Source organism: Ambystoma mexicanum, chromosome 1p (assembly GCF_040938575.1).
Source record: "Ambystoma mexicanum isolate Mex_15411 chromosome 1p, UKY_AmexF1_1, whole genome shotgun sequence".
Classification (NCBI taxonomy): domain Eukaryota; kingdom Metazoa; phylum Chordata; class Amphibia; order Caudata; family Ambystomatidae; genus Ambystoma; species Ambystoma mexicanum.
This window is the reverse complement of record NC_090921.1, coordinates 50,066,724-50,092,613: the sequence shown is the minus strand read 5'-3', so window position 1 is coordinate 50,092,613 and position 25,890 is coordinate 50,066,724. Positions and strand designations below refer to the sequence as shown.

At 42.5% G+C, this 25,890-nt stretch overlaps 1 protein-coding gene across 1 annotated transcript in view; it reads right to left on the bottom strand.

Annotated features, from left to right (window-relative positions):
* LOC138579547 (microtubule-associated protein futsch-like) overlaps positions 1-25,890 on the bottom strand; it is a 1,023,262-nt gene that overhangs the window by 445,392 nt on the left and 551,980 nt on the right. Inside the window, exon 11 of the mRNA XM_069650064.1 lies at positions 14,168-14,317. Within this exon, the coding sequence (XP_069506165.1) occupies positions 14,168-14,317 (150 nt within the window). The remainder of the gene's footprint in view (positions 1-14,167; positions 14,318-25,890) is intronic.

Genomic DNA, 25,890 nt, shown 5'->3' with positions numbered 1-25,890 from the left:
AAATCATGATAGTTTGATCTAAACGACTGCCACCAGCCATTTAAAGTAGGAAAAGGTAACATTTGACTGTTACATGAGTGTTTTCACTAAGGGGAAGCTAGGCAACCCCTCCAGCACTCTATAGGAAGATAGCGTGTACTGGGTCAGTAAATTTAAAATGACTAGTAAAGCCAATTTAACTTTATATGCTCTGGGAGACGGTAATCCATCCCGGAGAAGGTATTTAAACCTTGGGGAGTCTGAAAGACATCGCTGTGCCACTGCACTGAAGGTGCTGTGTGACACAAAATATGATGCCTATGGAGTTGTTTTAAAAATCCATAACCAAAGAACACAAAAGTAAAACACGCATCAAAATACATGGAAGAGTGGGAAAACAGGCTCTCACTCTTTCCAGGTAAAAAATAAAATCCTAGAAATTCAGCAAAGTTGCTGGGGGTCTCAAAAGGAAAGGGAAATTAGCACATTATGAAAATTCTCCCTAACAACCTCCCTTCCTTATAACACACACCATTGCTATGAGCATATTAATAAAAAGCTGTGATATCAACTATGTACAATGGACTAAATATTCTGAGCTTATATTAGAACCCTGGGCGGATGAATAACCCTTTTCTATTTGCAGGCTATAAGAAACGGTATAGCTCGCTGTTTCATTAGAGCCCCAAATTTGGCCTTTGCTTTCTTCAGCTCGGAAAGCTGTGTGCTCAGGCCTGTAACTCTGTCTTTAGGGCCCATATCGCCCTGAACGCCCCTCGGGTGAGGTCTATAAAGCTACATTGAAACCCTACAACATTGTTGATGAAAGCATGGAATGAGGCATTTCCTTCTGGGCCGTTCCTTCTCCTTTACTTTTCTCAGCTTGCACACACGCTTTACTAGCTTCACTACAGTGACACACATTCCTCATCGTAGGGCTGTTGCTCACCCTATTCACATTACATGTTTTCCCTTCTGAAGTTTTAACAGCTCCATGGAGGCTCAAATGGGAATGGCGATGTACCAGGTCCGGGTCCCGCAAAAGTGATTTACCGGACCCTCCAAGGTCGGCCTGGCCCGGGAAGTCCCCTTTTGTGGGACCCACACCCGGGTTTGGGGGTAGCCATGCCCATAATAAGAGCATGGCTACCACCAAACTCGTAATGAGGCCCTTTGACCTCTATCCAAATTGCCTTTAGCTAGGGTTGCGTTTTGGGACTTAATATACGTGGGCAAAGAAACCCTCTCTAGAACCTTGAAACCAGGCTAATGTTACAGTAACTAACCATTTTCCTCCCTTTAACCCTTTAAGTGCCATGGGTATTTCCCCCGAGTGCCAAGGCCTTTTTTTGTGATTTTGGTATGTGGCCATTCAATGCCTTTTAACTTTTTTGTTACATGAACTATCTCGGCCAAATTTGGCTCCTCTTTTTCCCACATGTAGGTGGTCGTAGCGCCACCCAGGAATAATAGGTTGCTGTAGGGGGGTGAGAGTAAATAACCAAAAAGGGCGAAAATGTTGTGTTTTTTCAAATACAATGATGTACAAAGAAGCCTGTGTTTTTTTCCTTGTAAGAGCTAGGAACAAATGGTTTGCTGTGCTGAATTCCCCAATTACCTGGCTTTTAAGAACAGGTTGAGTGGAAACGAAAACACGTTATTTTGACGTGGTTATCAACCGTTTTGTAAGAGGTAGGCGATTTTGTCCATTTTTGCCATTTTTGTCAATTGGACATGCATGGACGGAATGGAAGAAAAGGGTACGAAAGCCGAATTGGAGGAGAAAAAGGCATATGTTTCTGAAAAGTAGACAAAATTCCAAGTTTACGAAGGGGTGATTTGCGTAGGTCGGGCAACAACTAGGTAGGGGAAAATGCCATACATTGGGGAAAAAGCAGGAAAATTACAGCAAAAAAAGGTTTGTGTTGGACATGGTTGGCTTGGTACGGCAATGGCTTCTATGAATTTTGAGAAAAGCAATGCTCCGCTACATTCCCCCGACTCTTGCAGTTAGGAGAGCACACATTTTTTGTAGTGTTTTACAAAACAAGCAATACCACAAGCCAAACACTGAGCCATCGAACACAGGAGTTTTACGCTCACGGCCTGAACAGACGCACTTAGCATGTGTAAATTGTGAAAATCAATGTGGTGAGGAACGGCAAGTACACTTTTTTTGAAAGAGCACAGGCAGACCTTTTCAAGGGTAGGTGACTTGTGCAGGTCACAAAAGCGTATGGTGCCTGAAGCAGCGACTAAATGCAGGGCACATTTGGGAAATGAAAGGACTGTGTGACAAAGGGCACCAGCAAATGGGTCAAACGTTATGAAAACCACACAAACACAACAAATGTTATACCTTCCCGCATTCCCACAGGTGTCCCGATGAAAACGGTACCTCACATGTATGAGTGCACCTACCTGGGCGCCAAGAGGAAAGCCTAATACTCAGGTAACCCCAAGTCTGTTTTGACATCTGAATTTCACACTTTCGGCAGACGGGCACACCATACAGATATGGGCCTCGGGTGTCCAAGCCACCAAGGAAAACAGGGAACCCCATGCATTTCCGAAAAGAGGACACCCGTGGGAATCGCACACAGGTATGATTTGCGCAAATTGGCCCAGAATGTATTACCCAGACACCCCTGCAAAGTCCGAAATGAGGGGATAAAAACGCATTTCCACACATTTCACTCAGCTCACCCATCGAAACACGCCCCCAACAACACATGGCCTACCGTCCCTCGTTCCCACTGGTGTCCCGATGAAAACGGTACCTCACATGTGTGGGAGCACCGACCTGGACAACAAGGGGAAAGCCTAAAACACAGGTAACCCCAAGTCTGTTTTGACACGTGAATTTCACACTTTCTGCAGACGGGCACACCATACAGATATGGACCTCAGGTGTCCAAGCCACTAAGGAAAACACAGAACCCCATGTATTTCCGAAAGCTGGACACCCGTGGGAATTCGCAGAGGTATGATTTGCGCGAATCGGCCCAGAATTTATTACCCAGACACCCCCGCAAAGTCCGAAATGTGGGAAGAAAATGCATTTTCCGCACAATTCGCTCAGCTCACCCATCGAAACACGCTGCCAACAACACAGGTTGGATTACATTGATTCCTGCTTGTATTGCACTCAAATAATCCATCCTTAAGGTCACTATACTGTCCATATGCAAAACCATAATGCAGACACTTGTATATCTTGTACTGTTGAAAAACTGAAAGAAATGTGCAAAGATAAATGTCCTAGTACAAAAGGAAAAAAATGGAGTTAATCAAAAGCTTGTTGGATTACCAAACTGCAAGTAGGCCTATAACCCCTACTTCAAGAATTTATCTAGAAGATAATGATGGTCAAAGTGTAACCTTTAGCCTTCAGCTTCCTGGAAATGAGGTAGATGATGAGATGTAAGATCCTCTAACCTCACCCCTACCGGCATCTAACATGTCAGCTGAGCTGGTTCTGGAGATACAGAACATGAAAATGTAGCTTGAATTTAGAAAACTGGAAATTCAGTCTGAAATGAGAGACAAAGAAATGAGGAAGGAACTGCAACTCAAGGAAAAGGACATGCAGCATGAACTAGAGATTAACATGTTGTCCCTTGATTCCACTTCTCTTTCAGAGTCCTCTCTGCCAGACCACTCAAGAAGCAGGAAGCCCCACCTCCCTAAAGATTATGTGAGTTTGTATGATGGGAAAACTGATATTCTTGACAGGCTGAGTACATTTGAATTTACATGTAAAGTACAAGGTATATGTGAAAGTGAGTTTGTTCCAACTGTAATTTCTAGGATACCCCCAGAAATGGCTGTGATGGAGATGTATGATGTTGATAGACAAGATTACCAGTTGGTAAAAACTGTTCTCATAGACAGGTTTGGGAAGACCCCTTTCCAATACTTAAAAAGGTTTAGGGACCACAAGCAGAGAGATTGTAACTTGTAGGCCAATGAGGGTGTGAATGCATGAAAAACTTTCTTGAGTGGATTAAGGGTTACAAGGTGAGCTTTTATGAAGGCATGATGTGTCTCTTCATGCTGGAAAGTATTGCTGATGCCAGTTCCCCAGAGCTGAGACAGCACCTTGCTGACTCCAAGGAACTGGACCCCAAGAAGTTAGCAGTTGCTGCTGACTTGTGGGTGGCCAACAGGGTTTCTCACAAGGATTCTGTGGCTCCTCACAAGAAAGAGAATGGGAAAAAGCATAAAAAAGGATGAGAAGTATCATTCCAAAACAACCTTAGAGGGAGGTTATCAGAAAAAAAGACCCTAAAAGACCTTTGGGAAATGTGTGGTTTGTGGGTCCGGTCATAATGTAAAAGGAGAACACAGATGCAAGGGTAAACCTTCAGGGATCCCCTCTGTCAGTTTAGCATTCACACATGATGTGGATGTACCAATGACAGAGGCTAGCTTTCACCCTCAAGCTAAAAAATCCATTGGTGTTCAGGCTAGAGTTGCTTTAGTATCTCTGGGATTGTGGGAACAACAGAACATTGAGGTCTATAATTCCATTCCTGATAATACAAAAGAGTAGTATAAAGATGGTGTGCTTATAAATGGTCAGGACATCCCTGCCATCAGAGACACTAGGGGCATGATAGATGCAAGTTTCTTTCAACCTGAGGAAGATGCTAAGGCTCCCAAAAGGCTTACCAAGTTAGCAGGAGGCCCAGTCCAAATGTGCCCAGTACCGTCATCTATCATTAATTGTAATGAGATGATTTTAGAGATACCTGTAAGTGTTCAGTCATATGTACCAGGGAGAGTACTGTTGGGCAATGATGTGAATGCCTTAGGTGTGGTCTTCAGCACACCCAAACCCCCCTATAAGAAGAGAAGGGTGTTGACAAGGAAAGCCAGAGAGGCATCCTTAAAAGATCTTCCAACTGAGACCAAGGGGAAACCTAGAGTCTCTAAAGGAAAGAAGGGCCCCAAGCCCAAAACCTCCACAAGGAAAAAGGTCACTGTTGAAAACCTAGAGGTCACCCATGTAACCACACCTGTAACCACACCACCAGCTGAGGCTGAGTTGGTGCCAGAAGAATCCCCTGAAGAACGATCTTCTGATGAGTCAGAAGAGGAGGCCCTGTCTGGAAGATCTGAATCCAAGGGACCATCCTGAGCTGCAGACGTTGCTTGCAGAAAGTGGACCCTCAAGGACAGACTTCAGTAGGGGACAGAGAAAGAATCGCTATCTATAAGGTCTGAATCAGCAGGCAGCTTCCCAGAGTGCAGGATGGACCTCACTACAGTGAGCCTACAGAGTCCATTTCAGGGGACCTCAGGAGACTGATGGAACCCCATGAATTGAGACTCAGATTCCTACAGCTGGCACATGAAGTCCACCTGGCTGTTCACTTAAACTTTAAGAGGACCAAGTAGAGGATATCATTGTACTTCTACTGGCCCAAGATGGGTGCAGAAATTGAACAACACTATAGGAGTTGTCACACTTGCCAGTTATCTGGTAAGAGTGGAGCCAAGAAAGTGGCACCCTTAGTGCCTCTCCCAATTGTGGGAGTTCCTTTTCAGAGGGTGGAGATTGACATTCTTGGTCCCCTAGACCCTCCAACATCTTCAGGGAACCGATTTATATTGGTTGCGGTGGACCGTGCCGCCAGATACCCTGAATCTATTCCAATGGGAACTGTTACTGCTCAGGCCATCCTTGGTATTTTTACCAGAGTAGGATGTCCTAAGGAGGTTGTATCCGACAGGGGGTAATATTTCATGTCCCAACCTAGCCCCTTTTTTTTAATGAGCTATAGTCTTCTCTTAAATGAAGTAGAAACCCCACCAAAATGGTTGTCTCTACAAGTCATTGGTGACCTCATGAATATGGTCGCCATGGAATTACAAATAGAGCATTAACAACATCCAGGCAGCGAGATAGCATACTGTTTTTGAAAAATGCCATGCCTGCAAATAAATAAATACATGAAACACATTTCCAACCATCCAGTAGGTAAACAATTTGGGCAAGCAGCCAGTGTTCAACAAAGTACACGTAATACACACACAAGGGAGTACAAAGCCATTTGGGCATCTCCAAAATGGCGTTGTAAAGAGACGCAGAGCTCATCCCTTGAGGTACAAAATGAACCGCATGCTCCACTTGATATAGGGATATGATATGATATGGCATTTACGCTGCACCTATACACAAGTGTTTCAAGGCGCGACGAGGCAAGGGAGTGGAAACAGAGGCAAGACATTGAAAACGATCTTACGAGGCCAGATGATATTGAGATTGTGCAAGTGCAGGGGCGGGCAGAAGAGGACAAGTGCAGTGGGAAAGGAGAGTGGGAAGTGCAGTACATAGGATAACAGTAAAATAAATAAGACAATGACAAAAGTGCAGCCAGCTAGTGGCAAGTGCAAGGGTAAGTGCAGACATCAGGTGTCAAATGCTAGTAGGGGCTGTAGGGATACAGAAACAGTCCCTGAGCGCAAGGATTGCCAGGCAGGCAGTGCAGGTGAGCAACTGGCAGGAAGGGGACCTGGGCCCGAGATCAGAGGTTATCCAGGTAACCAGTGCAGTTTCAGATTCCGCAAAGAGATGAGCAGGGGAGAGGAGGAGAGAAAGCAGAAGCAAAGAGGAAGGGCTTGAGGTGCTTCTGGAACCGGGGATGGTTTTCCTCAAGTTTCAGAGAGGCAGGGAGGCTGTTCCAGAGGGTGGCCCCAGCAGAAGAAAGAGATCTACCATCAACTTGCTGGATGGAGAAGCAACTAACCCTGAGGGAGTTGGAAGCGGATGAGCGAAGAGCTCGAGAAGGAAGTTATTTAGGAAGAGAGAGTTGAAGGTATTGAAGTCCCAGTCCCCAGAAGGCATTGTGGATAATGCAGAGGGTGTTGAACTTAATCCCCGCTGCACTGGGAGCCAGTGCATATTTCAGTTCGGGAGAGATATACGATCTCGGGGCTTGAGGCCCAGGACAAGTCTCGCAGTCCTGTTTTGGATGAATTGCAGAGGGCGGAGGGTAGAGGCAGGCAGATTTAGAAAGAGGCTGTTGCAGTAGTCCAGCCTAGAGAGAACCAGAGCTCTGGAGACAGTGAGTTTCTGAGGGAAGGAGTGGAAAGGAAGAATACCTGTGATGAGGTGCAGCTGGCAGTGTGACTTCTTAGAGACATCAGAGATGTGAGGAGACAAGGAAAGTGTGGAGTTGAAGATGACACCAAGGTTTTTAGCCTCACAGGTTGGAGCAAGATGAGTGCCAAGAGAGGCTGGCCAGACTGTGACAGGAAAGGAGGGAGCACGTGTGTCAATGAGGAGAATATCAGACTTACTGGCATTAAGGCAGAGATCATTGGCGGCACACCACTCCTGGATGGTGGACAGACAGTCAGAGATGAGAGAAGGAGAAGAGGTGGCTGAAGGGATCCTGAAAATGAGCTGAGTGGCATCTGCATAGCACTGAAAGTTGGGCGAGAGCACGCCAATGCGGTGGGCAAGAAGTGCCAGGTATTGGTTGAACAGCCAGGAAGAGGGATTAGACCCCTGGGGAACACCACAGGTAGAGATAGAGATAGAAGAGAGGAAGGAACCAAGTTGGACCTGGGAGGGTCGTTCGGAGACGAAGGAGGTCAGCTAAGCCAGGGCCTGATCGGTGATACCCAGGTTATCACGGAGACAGTTGAGCAGGATGGTATGGTTGACGGTGTCAAATGCAGAAGAGAGATCAAGTAAGATGAGGACACAGGGGGTGTTGGAGTCAAGGTTGGAGAGCAGGTCTTCACGGATGTTCAGGAGAGAGGTTTTCATGCTTCTGGCATCTCTGAAGCCAGGCTGATGGTCATGGAGACAACCAACAGTTTCAGAGTGAAGATTAAGCAGGCCAGATTTTCCAGGAGTTTACCCAGGAAAGGAGTGAAGGAGATTGGAAGATAGTTAGCCGGGGAGAAGGGTCGGCAGAGGGTTTCTTAAGAAGAGCGTGCACAAGGGATTGCTTCAGGGGGGAGGGGAAGACTCCAGTGGTGAAGGAGCGGTTGCAGAAATCAGCCAGAGCAGGAGCCATGGTGTCAATGTGATCCTTTTTTTGGAGGAACATGGGTGAATCTGTTTTGATGAGACTTTCATAGATCAGACTTGTCTAGAAACCTCGACTGAGGAGAACAGGGGAAAGGCAGAGAAGGAGGGAGGAGAGGTGGCTGAAGGAGGGCCAGAGGAAGAGCAGGGAGTGGATGGACGAGGAGAGGAAGAGAGAGACGACAGGATGTCCTGAGTTTTAGAAATGAAATGAGAAGCCAGGGCCATGCAGAGGACCTGGGAGGGGACAGGAGAGGTAGAGACTGCAGCAGGATTGGCCAGCTCCTTGCAGATTTTAAAGAGTTCAGCCGAGTTGTTAGATGCTGCAGAGACACAGGCTTGGAAGTGGGCTCTCTTCTTGGTGCAGACAGAGAGCCGGTATTGGCACTGGAGCAGACAGCAGGCCAGTTTGTTGGAGGATGTACCAGACACTGTTATACAATTCCAATAATCATGAAGCGCAAAGACTCCTTCATATGCTCAACTCTAATACGACTGCTTCTATTTCATACAACATCTTACTATACTCTGCACCTACCCAGAGTATTGAATATCTTCACAATCATTGGAGAGATTGGATCAATAGTTTTGCTGACCCCCTGAATGGCAAAGAATTTCTACAATTACCACCTCTGCAAGCCATATCCAAACAGTTTTCTTTTTCCACCACCGAGTCTTTATCACCCCTGTATCCCTTTTCAAATGTGTTTTATCACCTAACAAGTTCAAGGCTCTTTTAAATATATGTATATAGACTGCCAATATGTTGAACCATTTTGCATCTCTGTATGGAATACCATCAAATGCATTTTTAACCTTACTATAGACTTTTGTTTTGATTTTCTCATCGTAGGCAGCTCCATGCTGCATAATTGCCCAGTCAACAAACATGCTAAATATCTGTTTGATTTATCCCTAATGGTGGCAATGCAAAACAACTACTAATTGGAAAAACCTAAACCAAATTCACTATACATTTTGGTGGAATTCTATATGTAATATTTACAGATTGGAAAGGTGTAATGCTTCTACCCCTGAATTACAGAACAAGTTTCAGTTGAAATGGTAACCATTTAATAACTTTTTATCGGTTTAAATTTGCATTAGTAACTTATGAATCAATATCCTCAGGATGCATGAAATTTTTTTTACCCCACCCTTGTTCTCCTTCCCTCCTCTTGTTTGTGCCATGTCCAAGTTGCGTCTTATCTTGTTATTTGTTGTTGTTTGTTTCCCCCAATATTTAAAAAAAATGTTTTTGCATACGTGCAATATTAAATGATAGAATTATACTTCGCTTACTTTGTATTAATCCTTATTATATCCTGTTTTTCCTTCCAGCATATCCCCTGCTATTTTTGGAATGTGATGTTTGTATATTTTCTTTTCTTCTCTCTTTGCTTTGTACACCTAATTTTATCCAATACAATCTTTTTTAAAAAAATAATAAATCACCAACACAAACACGAAGGACCCAGTTCATGCCATGAATGATGAAAACCAGTTTCCAACAAGAAGGAGCTGTAAGCAGAATAGAGTGGCTTTCAGATGCAACAAAATCCAAAGCAAGAATATCAACAGAATAGCACCAGCAGAAGAGATGTCCACTCACATCCCATATTCACCATGGGAAGAGGCAGGACCTATGCGTCACCAGAGTCCATGGAGCGAGGACTGACACAGAATAGGGACCAAAGAGAAATTCGAGCAGGGGGGGGGGAGCAAGAAAACCAGAGGACATCATGGTGATAGGCTTACCAAAAATATCCCCCAAAGGACACTAGAAAAATACTCACATTGTACCACTAGAATTTATTGCTTTCTTACTGCCTAAGAGTTCATCATTAACAGCCACACTTCTGTTCAGTCCATTATTTTATTGAGAGAAGTAATTGAATGTGTGTATGTTACATTCATGAGTTACAAACATTTCTGAAATGGAAAAACTACCCATTGGAATTGTGTCAATTTGTTATTCAACATTAGCAGAGTAATGTGCTCATATATTAGCACAATTATTTGATTATTTGTTTTCTTGTTTTTCAGTATTTACATTTTTAATTTTCATTGTTTTTATTTGCTTTTTATTGGGTTATTGTTTAAAATAAATGTAAACATTTCACAACATAAAAACAGAAGTTGAAAGTTGCATTATATTATTAAACATTCAACCTATTATACCATTCTTGCTGATTTCATCCAATTACAAATCCTCCTAAAACACATACTACAAGATCATCCCCTGCTTCATATGAGAATAGACCACAAAGTAGTTGAGATCCGATAACACAACAGAAAGATTTGAGTTTGTGCATTATTAACATACTGTAAATCTCATTCCTCTAAACTTAAGACCAGGTTCATTAAATGTGGGATATCGCCCAAAAGAGAGAAGATTTCCTTTAAAAATGCAAGCAGGGCAATTGCGAGAGAAAGTTGCTTCCCATTCAATGATTGATTGATATTTTATTTCTATCGCGCTCGTACACAAGTGTTTCAGAGCGCGACAAGGCAAGGGAGGGGAACAGGGGAGAACAAAACAGCGATCTTACTAGGCCCAGTGACATTGACAACGCGCACGTGCATGGGAGAGGGGGAGGGGAAAAGTGCATGGAAGGAGGGAGAAGTGGAAAGTGTGAAGCAGAGGAGAAACAGATAAATAACAATAAATAAATAGTAAAGGCAACAAACAGTGGTAATGCAGCCAACAATTTGCAAGTGCTAGGTTTAAGGCACCAGACAGGGTAGGTCTGATAAGTGCAGGAAGAAAAGGTGGGGCTGTATGGGTACAAATACAGACCCCAGTGCAAGGGGTGGCCCGGAGACAGTGCGGGAGGGTGGTAGGGAGAGCAGGTACCTGGGCCTGAAGGACAGAGGGTGGCCAGGTGCAAAGTTCCAAGAGAGAACAGATCAGCAGGGGAGAGGGGGAGTGAAGGCAGAAGAAAAGAGGAGGGTCTTGAGGTGCTTCTGGAACCGCAGATGGTTCTCCTCATGTTTTAGAGTGGCAGGGAGGCTATTCCAGAAGGAGGCCCGAGCCGAAGACAGAGATCTACCCCCAGCTTGTTTCTTTGAAAAATGACTGACCCTGAGGGAGTTGGAGGTAGAGGAGCGAAGAGCTTGATAGGGGAGGTATTTGCAGAGGGATAGCTGAAGGTCTTTTGGACCCAGGCCACAGAAAGCCTTGTGGACAATGCAGAGGGTTTTGAATGTAATCCTTGCATCCACTGGGAGCCAGTGGAGAGATTTCAGAGCTGGAGTGATACAATCGCAGGGCTTGAGGCCAAGGACAAGTCTCGCAGTCCTGTTCTGGATTAGTTGCAGAGGGCGGAGAGTAGAGGCAGGTAAATTTAGAAAGAGGCTGTTACAATAGTCCAAGCTAGAGAGAACTAGAGCTTGGGATACCATGAGCTTCTGGGGGAAGGAGAGGAAAGGCAGAGTACCTCTGAGGAGGTGCAGTCGGAAATTTGACTTTTTAGAGACCTCAGAGATGTGGGCGGAGAAGGAAAGGATGGATTCAAAGATGACCCCGAGGTTCTTAGCCTCGCATGTGGTGGTCGTAGGAGGGCCAAGGGAGGCCGGCCAGAGAGTGAGGGGAAAGGATGGTGAAGGTGTGCCGATGAGGAGGATCTCCGTCTTGCTGGCATTCAGACAAAGATCATTGGTGGAAAACCAATCTTGAATGGCAGTTAGGCAATCAGCGATGAGAGAGGGAGAGGAGGTGACAGAGGGCAGCCTGAAAATGAGTTGAGTGTCATCAGCCTAGCACTGGGAATTTGAGCAGAAAGCGGCAATGCAGTGGGCAAGAGTTGTCAGGTATTGGTTGAAAAGCCAGGTTGAGAGGTTAGACCCCTGGGGAACACCACAGGTAGAGAGGAAGATAGATGAAAGGAAGGACCCAAGTTAGACCTGGGAGGGTTGATCTGAGAGGAGAGAGGTCAGCTAGGCCAGAGCATGATCAGTGATACCCAGGTTTTCACGGAGACGGTTGATCAAGATGGTGTGGTTGACCGTGTCAAAGGCAGAGGAGAGATCGAGGAGAATGAGGACAGAGGGAATGCTAGAGTCAAGGTTGGAGAGCAGATCTTCACGGATGTTCAGGAGAGCAGTTTCCGTGCTTCTGGCAGCTCTGAAGCCAGACTGGTGGTCATGGAGACAGCCAACAGAATTGGAATGAAGGTTAAGCTGAGAGATGGCCAACTCCCCCCAGAAATGTGTGAAATGACTGCGGCAGGACAGTGAATGAATCTCTTTAAATGGAACAATCTGTATGCTAACAAATGTGTACAATCCTTAGACTTGGGCTGGACCTCCTTAAGTTCTCGAAACTTCTCAAAACTCTGCTTTTCTCTACCTCTTTACCTTCCCTGTTAATCACCCCACTGCCACTGAGACTGGTGGGCCTGGCCCTTCATGAATCTTATAGGCTATCAGGCCCTAGTCGATACCAGCACCTTCCACCCCCTTCAGCACTGCACTTGTGGTCCCCGTGCCTGGTGGCTGTGCTTCCCACCTGGGATTCCTCCGTCCTAGCATTTAGCCAGTGGTTCCCATCAGCACTTTCGCCTGGGCACCCACCAGAACTTGCCCATACCCTGCTCCCTCTATCCCCTCCCTTCCCTATCTCCTGCACTCTCTTCATTGCACTTGCACGTCCAAATGCCACAAGGCCTACTAGGACCTGACTGTATATTTACTGTATTCTGACACTATTTTGTGTCCTCTTTGATGATACTGAAGATGGTGTAGTCAGGGTTTCCTATCCGATGATATCGGATCCCTGTACCTGTGCAGGCGACCTTAGGTTACTGAAGTTTTTGTATGACTGGGTAATGCAAACAGTTAATCACAGCTTTCCCAAAGATATACCGGGAACAGTGACCTTTTCAGCTACTTAAAGTAGCCCTGTTATTGATTATTTTTGTGTCCCTTCTAAAATTTGGAGCACAGTGGTGGATTTCTTTGTGGTTGAGGACATAGTTAGTGATCACTTTCACACTGTTCTGGAGCTATTGACTCCATGGAGATATATTCCTACTGCTAGTATGGGTCTGGGCAAGGCCTTGGTACATTGTGGCAAGAGTAGGTTAAAATGGTCCACAATTGATCATGGAAAATGTATGAAGAAACTCATTCTCACTAATTGGCAGGAGATTCATGTTTTGCTAGGGAGGAGTGTGGCGAACGATAAGATATCCTGGCTCCATTCACGTCCCTAATATCTAAGGTCTCAAAGGCATTTACCATTAGTGTTCGCACTATGAACTCGAGGAACTAGGTGAGCTGGTGGTTCAGTTCGGACTGCACCAAATCCAAAGCGAGGCTAATAACCACAATGACGGATCTGGTTCATTCCAGAGGTGATATTATTGTGGCTAGGGCACCTTATAAAAACAACTCTGGCCCTGAGAAAAGCAGGCATTGGGAATGCCTCGTGGAGGGACTTGGTGCTTGATCCTGAGAATAACAATCTAATGATGTTCTGGGGAAATAGTGAACTATGATCCATTGTATAGATTTAGTTCCCAAGGCTTGGCCACAGTGGTGACTGATCAGGCCTACCTAGAGCATTTGTCCTTCCTTCATAGTGCGAAACATCTGGCATGTTTTCTAGGGTCCTCGTCCCCCTCAGATCCCCATGCAACATGCTCTCCTGCAGCTGTGGGGAGTACGCTAGTTGAGGAAGTATCTCAAGCAATAAAGGGACAAAAGCCAAATAGGCTGCCAGGTCCGGATAATATTCTGCACAATACCAATTTGTGGGCCCCTACTCTTACTTTGGGCTTTAGTGCCATTGCTGCCAGAAGCGGCCTACCCTCCTCTTGGTCTTATGCCCTGATTGAACCTATTGACAAGAAGGGGCGGCATGATTTACTAGGCTCTGATAGGCCCATATCCCTCCTGGGTTCTCTTTTTTAAAATCTTTGGCTGAGTGGTTCTTGCCAGGTTGGAAGCATGGGTCACAGAGAGCAACATCATGTAAGTGGGTCCTAGGCACAGGTGGGCTCCAAGCAAAGGAATCCATCACCAAGAAGGCAGATGAATTCACCAAATGACCCCAAAAAATGCTGATGTGTGTTTCTTTTTTTAGAATCTAAGTAATATCTCACTTGCTTAATGAGTGTGTGAGTAGCACAGTCTCACCTTGCGTGTCCCTTCACACTCCATTGCCTTATAGCAGTCTACAGGGTGTACCTCCTTTTCTTCTGTTGCTGTATAACACTCTGCACTGTCAAACATTTTCTCAGCTCTTTCCAGCAAAGTTGTAGTTCTCTCCTCTGCAATATCCAGCACCTGCAGAAAGGTAGCAGGCAAAGCTGTGATATTAATGGCACTCCCTATCCTTAATCAGTCATCAAGCTTCACCTGGCACACTTGCTTTAGTTAACATCTCTGTGCTTGTGCTTCCATACTATGCAATGGTGTGGCACTCGTGACCTGAAACGAATCAATTCATCACACCCAAAAAAGCATTTTAGAGATGCAGCTTTGGTTGGTTAAAGACATTGGGACTCATTACAAATTTGTCGGTCCTGAAACAACAGTGCTGGTAAGCTTACTCGCACCGTTGTTTCTGGACCGGCAAACTGTGGGTTTGCCTGCTGGTGCTGCTGTGCCCGACAGGCCGGACAATGCCGGACACAGCGGCCACGGTAGGCAGAATGTCACGGACGCACCAGCCCTTTTAATTCCCAGTGATTCCGTGGTCCCCATTCACAAGGAGTCCGATCGGACTCCACGGGAATGTGGAAATACAATTTACCAGCGCCTGACTTTCCAGACTGCTGGGGTTGTAATCCCCCAGTGTTACTGGCAAGTCAGGCACCAGTAAATATTTACGCGTCCGGCAGCAACCCGCCAGTAATACCAGCACGGTTACCTCTGTTTTGCCTATTATGGGATATCATTCACAAATCAAGCTACGCGTGAAGTACTCCATGGGTAAATATTCCACATTAAAAAGCACTGCATCGATACATTAACGTATCTGCCAGATGGGGCGGGAGGCTAGCTGTGGGGCAACGTGTTTGTCTTGGAAGGAGAGCAACACAGGTTTGAATCCCGGACCCAGGCTAAGAAAGTGGTCTCCAGTATTAAGCACATAATACAATATTAGTTAATTAATGAATTAATGCAATGCCCCCCGACCCCCATGGCATACATATCTCAGGCAATACCAATTCACAATAATTTGGCATTCTGAGATATTCAAAATACCACGCTTTACCACCACTACCATAATATAAATTATGGCACGTTAAAAGGAAATGGAGGCCATTGGCAGATGGAAGGATGAGAAAAAGGGAAAGGTAAAGGGATGTAAACATGTGAAGAGGTTTAGGGAAAAAGTGAAAAACATCATTTATAGAAGCCCATGGGCACACAGGCACTGGTTACAGTGTTACAATTATAGTTGTGATGAAAGGTACATGAGGTAGAGAACAAGAGTTATTTAGTTAAACAGGTGTGTTTTGAGTTTCTTTCTAAAGAGGGAGTAGGATGCTTCATTCCCCAATTGGGGGCGGGTTCCAAAGCTAGCAGCGAGGACCAGAAAGCTGGATGCACCTGCCTTTTTGCAGTTGAGTCTAGGAGTGATGAGACAATGGGGCTCTTTAAGGTTGCCAGTGCTGATGGCGGGTTGCTGCCGGACCCGTAAGTGTTTACCGGCGCCTGACTTCCCAGTGCCACCAGGACATTACAACCCTGGTGACCCGGAAAGTAAGGCGCTGGTAAAATGTAAATCCCCATTTCCATAGAGTCTGATGGGACTCTATGGGACTGAGGACTCGGAAGCACAAGCACCATTGCTAACGGTGCCGGCGCTTCCATGACCGGTCTGCCTACCGTGGCTGCAGTGCCCAGCAGGGTCAGATATGTTGGGCACGTCGGCTCTGGCAGGTAGACCTGTAATATGTCAGTCCGGAAACAATGGTGCCTCTACGCTTACCAGCACCCTTGTGTCCAGACCGGCATGGTCATAATGAGGCCTCCTATCAATAAGCAGATCTTTGGGTTCTCGCTGGGGTGTGACATGAGTTTTGTACAAAGTAAGTAGGGGCTAGTGGGAGATTTTCTAGCTTCAGAGATATTGTCATATTTGGCAACGTCCAGGGCAGCCGGAGGGCATTATTCTGAATTGTTTGAAGTTTGATCAAGTTTTATTTTCTGAAGTTCCACACAATAAAGCATTACAACAGTCAAGTGTTGACCCAATGAGTGCTTATGCAATGGTGAAATGAAAGAAGATGGGTGAATCATAAACACATAAGGAAGGGGTTTCTTGGTGCTGTTAATCCAGGAATGTAATCAGTCCCGGTAGGGTAACCAATGACAATGCATCAGTCCTGGAAGGGTAACCAATGATAATGCATCAGTCCCGGTAGGGTAACCAATGACAATGCATCAGTCCCGGAAGGGTAACCAATGATAATGCATCAGTCCCGGTAGGGTAACCAATGATAATGCATCAGTCCCGGTAGGGTAACCAATGACAATGCATCAGTCCCGGAAGGGTAACCAATGATAATGCATCAGTCCCGGTAGGGTAACCAATGACAATGCATCAGTCCCGGAAGGGTAACCAATGATAATGCATCAGTCCCGGTAGGGTAACCAATGACAATGCATCAGTCCCGGAAGGGTAACCAATGACAATGCATCAGTCCCGGAAGGGTAACCAATGACAATGCATCAGTCCCGGTAGGGTAACCAATGACAATGCATCAGTCCCGGAAGGGTAACCAATGATAATGCATCAGTCCCGGTAGGGTAACCAATGACAATGCATCAGTCCCGGAAGGGTAACCAATGATAATTTATCAGTCCCGGAAGGGTAACCAATGATAATGTATCAGCCCAGTGATAGTTGTGCAGATTTTCAGATAATTTACCAAATCACAATCCTTTTTGTTATGTTTTGACTCTTCCAGCAAGATGGTGGGCTACTGATGAGCGTTTGATTCTTTGCCAGATGTTTGACTTGTGCATGTGCACATGATGTCATCATAGGCAACACTCTGTGCCTCTAAGCTGGAAATCGCTCTTATAGGTATAATTTTGATGGAACTTGGCAGTTGCATAAAGATGCATGTGATAGGAGTGTTGCAGTTAGAAGCATGGGCTCCCTGTTTAGGCATGTGTAGACATTGTTCTGCATTAGGTTGTGTGGTTTTTGATGTGACAAGTACACCTTAGACATATGCAGTGCAGCTTTCAGTGCAAGGAGAGGAACAAGGAAATAGTTTCGGGCAGTAAGCATCAGGCAGATGAGAAGTTGTACATTTTGATTCATAAGAAATTGAATTTAAAAAAAAACAACTTTTTAATGATTAGTCCAATTTTTGATTTTGGAAGCTGTTGAACTGATATCACAAAAGGACTAAACATGACGTGATTTCCCTCCTTCAGGGAATTCCTTTTTGGTCTTAAATAGTTACATTCATACTGGATGGTTGAAAGTGTTCAAATTATGGTGCTCCCCTTTCTGGTTCATGTATCCAATGTAATGCAAATAGTGTCCATGGTCTTTACCGGTTTATAGTCATAATGTCGAAAAAAAATGTCAACAAACAAAAATGTCGAATTTTTTTTTTCGAAAACAATAATGTCGACATCCTATACTTATAATGTAAAAAGTCATTTTTTAGAAAAAAAAATGTCGACAAAAAAATGTCACTTAGAACTATCAACACCTCACCCAACACCCCCCTGCCACCCCCCCACACCCCCCACCACTACCCTCCCACCCCTCATACTCAACACATTCTAATTATATATTTATTTATTTATTTATTTTTTCATTAAATAAATAACCAAAAAGAGTATCATTTACTATTGGGGGGGTCCCCCCAACCCCCCCCTCACCCAACACCCCCCTGCCACCCCCCACACCCTCCCCAACCACCCTCTCACCCCTCATACTCAACACATTCTAATTATATATTTATTTATTTATTTATTTTTCAATAAATAAATAACCAAAAAGAGTTTAATTTACTATGGGGATGTCCCCCCAACCCCTCTCACCCAAGACCCCCTGCCACCCCCCCACACCTCCCACCCCTCATACTCAACACATCTTAGTTATATATATTTATTTATTTATTTAATCATACAATAAATACAAAATTTCGAAATAATATCGAAAAAATGTCGACATTATTGTTTGTCGACATTATTTTTTTCGACATTTATTTTTCGACATTTTGACTGTCGACATTATGACTGCCCACCGTCTTTAGCAGTGTCTTGCTTGTGAACTACTACGGTTATTGGTTGGCAGTTCTTTGGTCTAGATATGCCTATGCCCCTTGGTACCATGAGATAGGCACCAGCGAAAACCCTCTGAGAGGTAGCCACTGACACCCTCTGCACCCATGGAAGAGGACATGTACCTTCTAGATGCTGGTTTACTATACATTTCTGATGTAATCTTTTACCTTATTGCTCTCTGATATGAGCATTTAACAATGTTATGTCCTGGTAGGGAACCTGTATAATGTAACAGCTATAATCACCTTGATTCGTGAGAGACTTGTCTGAACAGCATAACGATATATATTAAAGGGTAAATGCTAAATCATGCAGTAATACATGTCAACTCACACAACATATCTAAGCTGTTTATATAAATAAGATAACATTTTTAACAACAATTACTGTGTGCAGCTTTCTGGTCGCCACGGTGGAAAACAACAAAATAATACTATGGTTAGTGTTTTTCTGAAGTCCACATACAAAGAGTGAAACAAAGCTACTAAAAATGTTGTATTGTACTTTCATTGAGGATCTATACCATGTCGTTGTTATTATTATGATTCATATTGTATACATATATGTATATATATATCCATATATAAATATTAGTCATCATGCACAAACACATATTTACACACTACAGACGTTGATGGCATAATATAAACAATAACATACATTTCATCACCTATTCATGAAATGCAAGTTCTGTTACCCGGCTGTACTAAGATATAGTGCTATTGATTGAAATATGCCTAAATTCATTGTCGATCTAGAAAATGCATAACTAAATATAGGTATAACAAGGGCAGATAAACAGGTAATCATAACATATTGCACATTTTTTGCAATGCATGTAAAACCTGGACAATCACTACATTCACCTAATTCCCAGCTTCAGATCACTGTTACCACTGGTAAGATATGCAATATAGATTTGTTATAAAGGTTTCTTCCTGATAGTTTGTTTATATTATCCAGATAATTCTCAAACCTACATATGCCTTGATTCAAGATAACACAGCAAGCTCTTCTAGTTCTTCTAGTCCCAAATATACATATGAATATCTAATATGCCTGGTCCATGATAGTGATTACCCTCCGTGGGATCCCAAGACTTCACTCATGGCATCTCATGGCATCGCTATAGTTTGGACAAAGCCAGACTCAATAGATTAGCAATCCTAGTACTATTATATCATCCATGCACACAATACCAGTTGCATATGAATAGGTGAATTAAAAGCAATCTGGGGAATAACCAGTAGTGTTTTATAAAGAGAAATGTTACCAGTTAATCTTGCAGAATTGCAAAACCCCAACATTTCAGTGCCATTAGGGGCAGTGGCTACTACTTCAGTCCTATAGACTTTCAATCCTGATACAAAAGCATTGTTCACAAAAGAGTTGGAGAATGAAAGTACTCCTCTGTTTCTCCTCACAACAGCCTATTTACTTCTCTCAATGTGCTGTGTTCATTTCCCATTGCAGCTAAACCATTTACCTAAGTAGTCAAAAGTGACTACCTCAGTGGGGAACATTTAATAGGCAGGTATTAAATGATGACACTGACATGTGAAGCAATTAATGCTAGACAGCTAAAACTAAGGAAACACAAAATTCATTGCCCATCCCATAAGGAAATCCTGCTATGCTTTTAGGCTTTAATGAAAACAAAATAATATAGGTTCTGCATGTCTGTTGCCATTTGAAAGAACAGATAGTAAAGGGTCCAATTTGAGTTGTAGTGGTCAAGAATCAAAAGGAAACATATTATAAATGGCATCATAACTATAGTATCCATCGACAGATCAGCATTTTGTCAGATTGCCATTACAATAAAATATGGTTTACATTTTTTTCTCTTTAATAAATGTTCCAGAAACTCCAACCACCTCTAAGTGAATGGTCAACTTAGTTTGAACTCAATCAGGCCGTTTATGCCTTTTTTTGTGAAACATGAATGAACAGACCCATCATGCACGAGGTTGACCAATGCTTACAAAGGTTAATTTCCAATCTGTGTTTATGGAACATAATAGGGCTGCATGCAACATACATAGAAGTCAATCTAACTGCCAGTAAGTTGTATTCCAAAACCCCAAATCATGGTGTTATATTAAATTACATTTCTAAGATAATCTAAAAGTCAAGTTGCAATAGCTGGTCAATCATTAGAAACATTCTAAAATAGCAGATACGAATACCGGACCCTATCAGCAGTGGGTCCCGAGAAAACTGTTCTTATGTTCCATTAAGCAGCCTATTAAAAATGATCCCTTGTACAGAACAGCTGATGGCTTACTGATAATGCCATGCTACACACAAACAATATGAAATTCAGCTAACATACAGTCCAAAATCGAACTTTAAAATGTGCAGTCAAAGACTAGAAATGGAAATACAGTTTTAGTTATAACATCTGAACCCTATTTCAGATTAGGAAACCGGAGATCGTTCTGAATTCAACCAAAAAGGGAGATTCATATGCATAGAGTTATATTAAAATGTATGATTCATGCATAAGTCCACCCCTCCACTTCTACTGCTACTACTTGGATAGCCAGATCTTTCTACAAGATCCCGAACATGTTTTGTAACCTCTGTTTCACCTTCAACCTTTTTAACATTTGAAACTAGTAAGGTGCTCTAAGATCCTCTGGGTAGGGGCTGCACTGGACAATGTTAATAATAAATATGCAATACCAACAATAGATTGCAAATTGTATTAATTCCATTTTTCATGAAGTGACAAACACAAATGATATTTCCAGATTGAGAATATACTTGAAAATTGTATTTTGTCATTTTCAGTAATATCACATATACATATACAGAATTGTAGAACAATGAATATTTGAGTTCAATACTCAACTAGTTTGTAGCTAACCCAGCCTCTTATGACACATCTCAATTCACAGGGACAATGGAAGGAAGCAGGAGGGCCCCAATGGGTGTGGGAAATTGAAGGTAACCTATGAAGTTCTCTGTCTGATCCAAAATTCCAGTGTCAAATGATGCTACATAGAAGGAGTTTGCTGGTAATGTCAACTCAGGCAGGAAGAAAGACTAGTTTGTTTTACAAGAGAGTACAAGATTTCAATTCCAACAGAATGAATCCTACATTGATGGGTAAATCTCAGTTAAAGTTTCACTTTGGACTGAATGCAGAGACCATTATGAATGCAGAGACCATTCCTAAAACAGAAAAATGATGATCTGAGAGGGATTTTGGAAGCAGGAGGATGGACGGAGACAAAGATCTTACCCGGTAGAACTGTTCAAAGCTAAAAGCTTGTTGGGTGGCAAACATGCCCTAAACACTTGAAAGATAACCCAAAGTGGTTACCATGACCCTAGATTTTTTTAGACAACTGTCTCAAGATATATGTAAATCCCAGATAGAAATTGAACACATTTTTGGGAACCCTGATTACAAGGTTTACTACCAAAAAAGGGAACTAGACCTGGAAATGAACATTTGTGAAAGTGTATTTAGAAGAAATGTCCCAAGAATCTACAATTGGGCCAAGTATATTTGTACCTGCCAGTGACAGATAACTAATGACTTCCATATGTTTTCTGGGAAGAAAACATGTGTTGGACTGCATCAGTGGTGTAATACACACTTTTCACATTTGCAGGGAACAGAGTTTGTATTTTGTAAAGCGTAGTAGTAAAGGCAACTGGTTTCTTATCGTCATTTCCATGAAACTAATATAAGTTGAAATAACAAGCCCCATTTTTACAATTAGCATTACGCAGAAATTGAAGAATTCTTCCTTAAGTGGACTCCTAATACAATCACACTGGATTTAATGTTACTACATAATTTCAATTTTATAACTGCATGCTTGTGTGACATTTTAATACATAAATGTGCCTTGCTCGCAAAAAGAAATGTTTATCTGGTAATGATTTACATATCGGCCATACATTCTATACATGCTAGTAATCATTTCTATGCATGAGTCATTTCCAAAATCCTTGTCCATTCTGCAGATATGAAAACCATTGGCTCACATCTGCATAATTTTGCAACACAACTTGACATTTTTAATGAAAAATTATTTCACAATGATGAGTGAATGGGCTAGAGTGCTGACATATCCCCAAAAAGTATCCAGAAACGCAAGGCTCAGACAAGCAGAGTTATACCTCACGCACAGGGCATACCTCATGCCCAAAAAGATGACCACGATGAAACGCGGAGGCCCTCGTAAATGCCCCGCAGCTCCGATGATGAAGCAGGCATGTTACATATGTTTTGGACTTGTCCAGTGATAATGACCTTCTGGGAGAGAACTAAGGAGAAAGTGGCAGGAGGTGGAATTCAAATGCAGCCATGCAATCCTGAGTCTGGCCTTTTTCCCAGAGGAGACAAAGGACACACCTAGCTAAAAGGACTTAGTATGCATATTGGCCAAACGCCGGATAGTGATGATGTGGAACTCCAGGGTGGGCCCAACAATAGGCTCATGGTGATCTGATCTTCAGAAGTGGGCACTGGCGAAAACGGTGGTGTGGACAAGAGCGGTGAAGAGGGGCAAGGGGAAATTGGGCAAATAATACTGCCATGGAACTCCCTGATGCAAGACCTATTTGGACAAAGAGCAGAAAAGGATACAGATGATCCCAGGAGAGCAGAGGAACAATAAATAGAGGATGGACAGATGTAAGCTGACCCCCCAAATGAGCGAACACACAAGCAAAGGAATCCAAGACTGACCACATGGGCGATGCCAGACTAAGGCAGCAGGATTGCATAATCGCTCAAGGATGGAAAACGCAAAGCGGAATCCACGCAGAAGTGCCCGAAAGCCTGTTATGTTATGTGATGTTATGTTTTGTTTGTTTGTTTGTTATTGTTGTTGGTTTAAAAAAAAATAAGATAATAATAAAATAAATAAAAAATGATGAGTGATATATCTCAAACATATCTCTTTCTCATTAGCCACAACATTCTGCTGGACAATTTAATTAGCACACAACACAAACAGTCGAACCTTATTATTTAACTGTTTCTTTTGAGTTATGTGTTATTTAAAACCAAGAATGAAGTAACAAGCGCCTAGAAACACTTTTATACAGGAGCATTATACATGACTTATCATATAATATCATATGTACCACAGATATTAGAAGACTGTCAAGAGTAATCATTTGTATTTGATTATATATTATGTTTGGCTGACTGTGTGATTATGGAAACTATGTTGCATATGTATTTTTAGTGAAAACATTAGTGAGACAGCAGTGTTTTCCTTTCTGTATATAAGCTGTCTGTATTCATTTAAAATATTGAGTATAACTTCCAGAGTATTGTCATTTGGGTCACAATCTTTGATTCTTTGATTCAATATTTTAAATCAAACTGAGTATTTAGACCAAAATTGCCTATTCCTTGTCCCGGATGGTAGTGTGGGACTGCTGTGGTTTTGTTGAAGTTTAGATTGATTTCTAGGAAATAATCTGCCTGCACAGGGAGTACCGGACAGGAACACCACAATGAGGATGGATGACTGGCCAGACAAAGGCACCTCCTTCTGAAAGAACCAGACAAAGCACTTTAAATATTCCCATATGTTTATTTCTTCATTTTGGACATGCATTTAGAATTCCTTAAAGGGTATTATCATTCCACAGGTAATTTTCACATCAGTTTCTCTCACTCTTTCAGTGCTTGAGGTTTTTTGAGTCCCGCAGACTCTTCAGCAGAAGCAAAAAAGAACTCTGCAAATAAACATATAAAAAGATTTATCTATACGTTATGGTCGTATGATAAAGCATCAACTAAATACAACAGAAATACTCTTACAAAAAGAGAACTAACACAACTAGTAATATGTGTACAGAAGCCCACCAAGCCCACTGCCTATGGCATTCTTCATGGACACATAGTGCAGAGCTGTCTAAGAACCACATTACTGTATCTTTTTCATATTTTATACTTTTCCTTTAACACCAGAATGTATTGTACAAACAGAAGAATAACGCCTCAAGAAGAGTGCATAGTTAAAATGAACTTCTCAAGTTCCATGATGCAACTTACCTCTTAGTAAATTAAGGAAATCATCAAAAAAGAATAAATACATCCTGATTTGATATCTGTACTGTGAGCAAGTAACTTTTCAAACTAGCCGTTTATAATCTACTTTATCTTTTGGCAGAAAGGCAATTCTTGGACACAAAAATACAACAACTTCTCACAGATTAGTCATGTGGCACAGGAAACTAAACATGCTGTTTCATATATGCAGTAATGTAAAGAAACCAGTGTAGTTACAAACATTCATTCATGCCAGGTGGGAATATAGTTAACAAATGTGCTTTCAAAAGACTTCCAGCTGACAAGGAAACCTTTGTATATTCCCACCGCTCTGAGGTCTTTGGACAATTCTATAACTGGCAATCACCTTTCAGCAATACTACATTCAGATTTTAATACATGGTGCTCAGTAGAGGATTTATGTTCTTGGTCCTGTTGTTAGACTTGCTCTATGAACATTTTAATGAAGATTTCCTACATGATTTTGCAACATCAAATTTCCCAGAGTGACATTTTAATGCATAAAACTTGCTTTGGAAATTGAAGGTGGCTCATTGTCTTAAAACTATGGCCTTCCTACAATCCAGTTTAGGTATGGCTACATATCAATGTGTGGGTATTTTTGTACATGTTTGTTTGTCTTTAGTTCTCAGTTCCAATGTCCTCAATTTTATCTTTTAGTTAATATTTGTATATTAAGTTCTCCTTTCTGTTACTATCAATTTCTTCTAATGCATGTAATGATGAAAGAATGTTGGCAATACGTTTAAATATTCAAAAATATCCAAATGTTTAGGAAGATGTTCTTTACTTGTCTGGCTCTGATTAGAATTATTTTTTATGTGTACCAATTCCTTTGTCATTATGGGACAACCTTTCTTGGGTAATTCCTCATGTGATATCAATCCCACATTTCGTAATACTTTTTTCCAGAAAGTACTTCTTGTTAAACACCATCATCCGAGAGGTCTTCATTTCAGAAAGGAATCATTCATCCCAAATCAATTTGCCGTGTGGAAGACGTTGTATAGTGCTCGGTCGGTGAAAGCAGTCTGTAGGTGTTTTTAAAAACATTTGTAAATGAACTTCTCTGTGCCCATATAATCTTCAGAACCAAAAGATGCACACTTGGACTACCAGTCTCCGGCAGGAAACTTGCTAAGTTCATGTGATTGATTTAGATATTATTGAAAAAACACACGCACTGCACCATTTTCCGGATACAACAACTATGCAGCAATAGCAAAACTGAAATTGAAATAGCGTTCATGTGCTAGTACATATTTGGTTTTAAGTTTTTAATAAATTCATGCTGTCATAATTTTTTTTTTTAATTGTGTATTTTAAAGCAGGGACCTAGCAGAGGCTCACTGTACAGGGTGTGGCATCTTTCAGCAGAGCAGTACTGTGGAAGTAGTCTGTGCATCAGTCAGTACATCCATTGGGATTAAGCCTTGGTCAAGTAATTTTAGAAAAGCCATATTTTGAGAGATTTGTGAATTGGAGAATTGTGTTGCCATTCCAAGCAGGTTCTTGAATTGAGTTCCATAGGTCCTCTCATTTT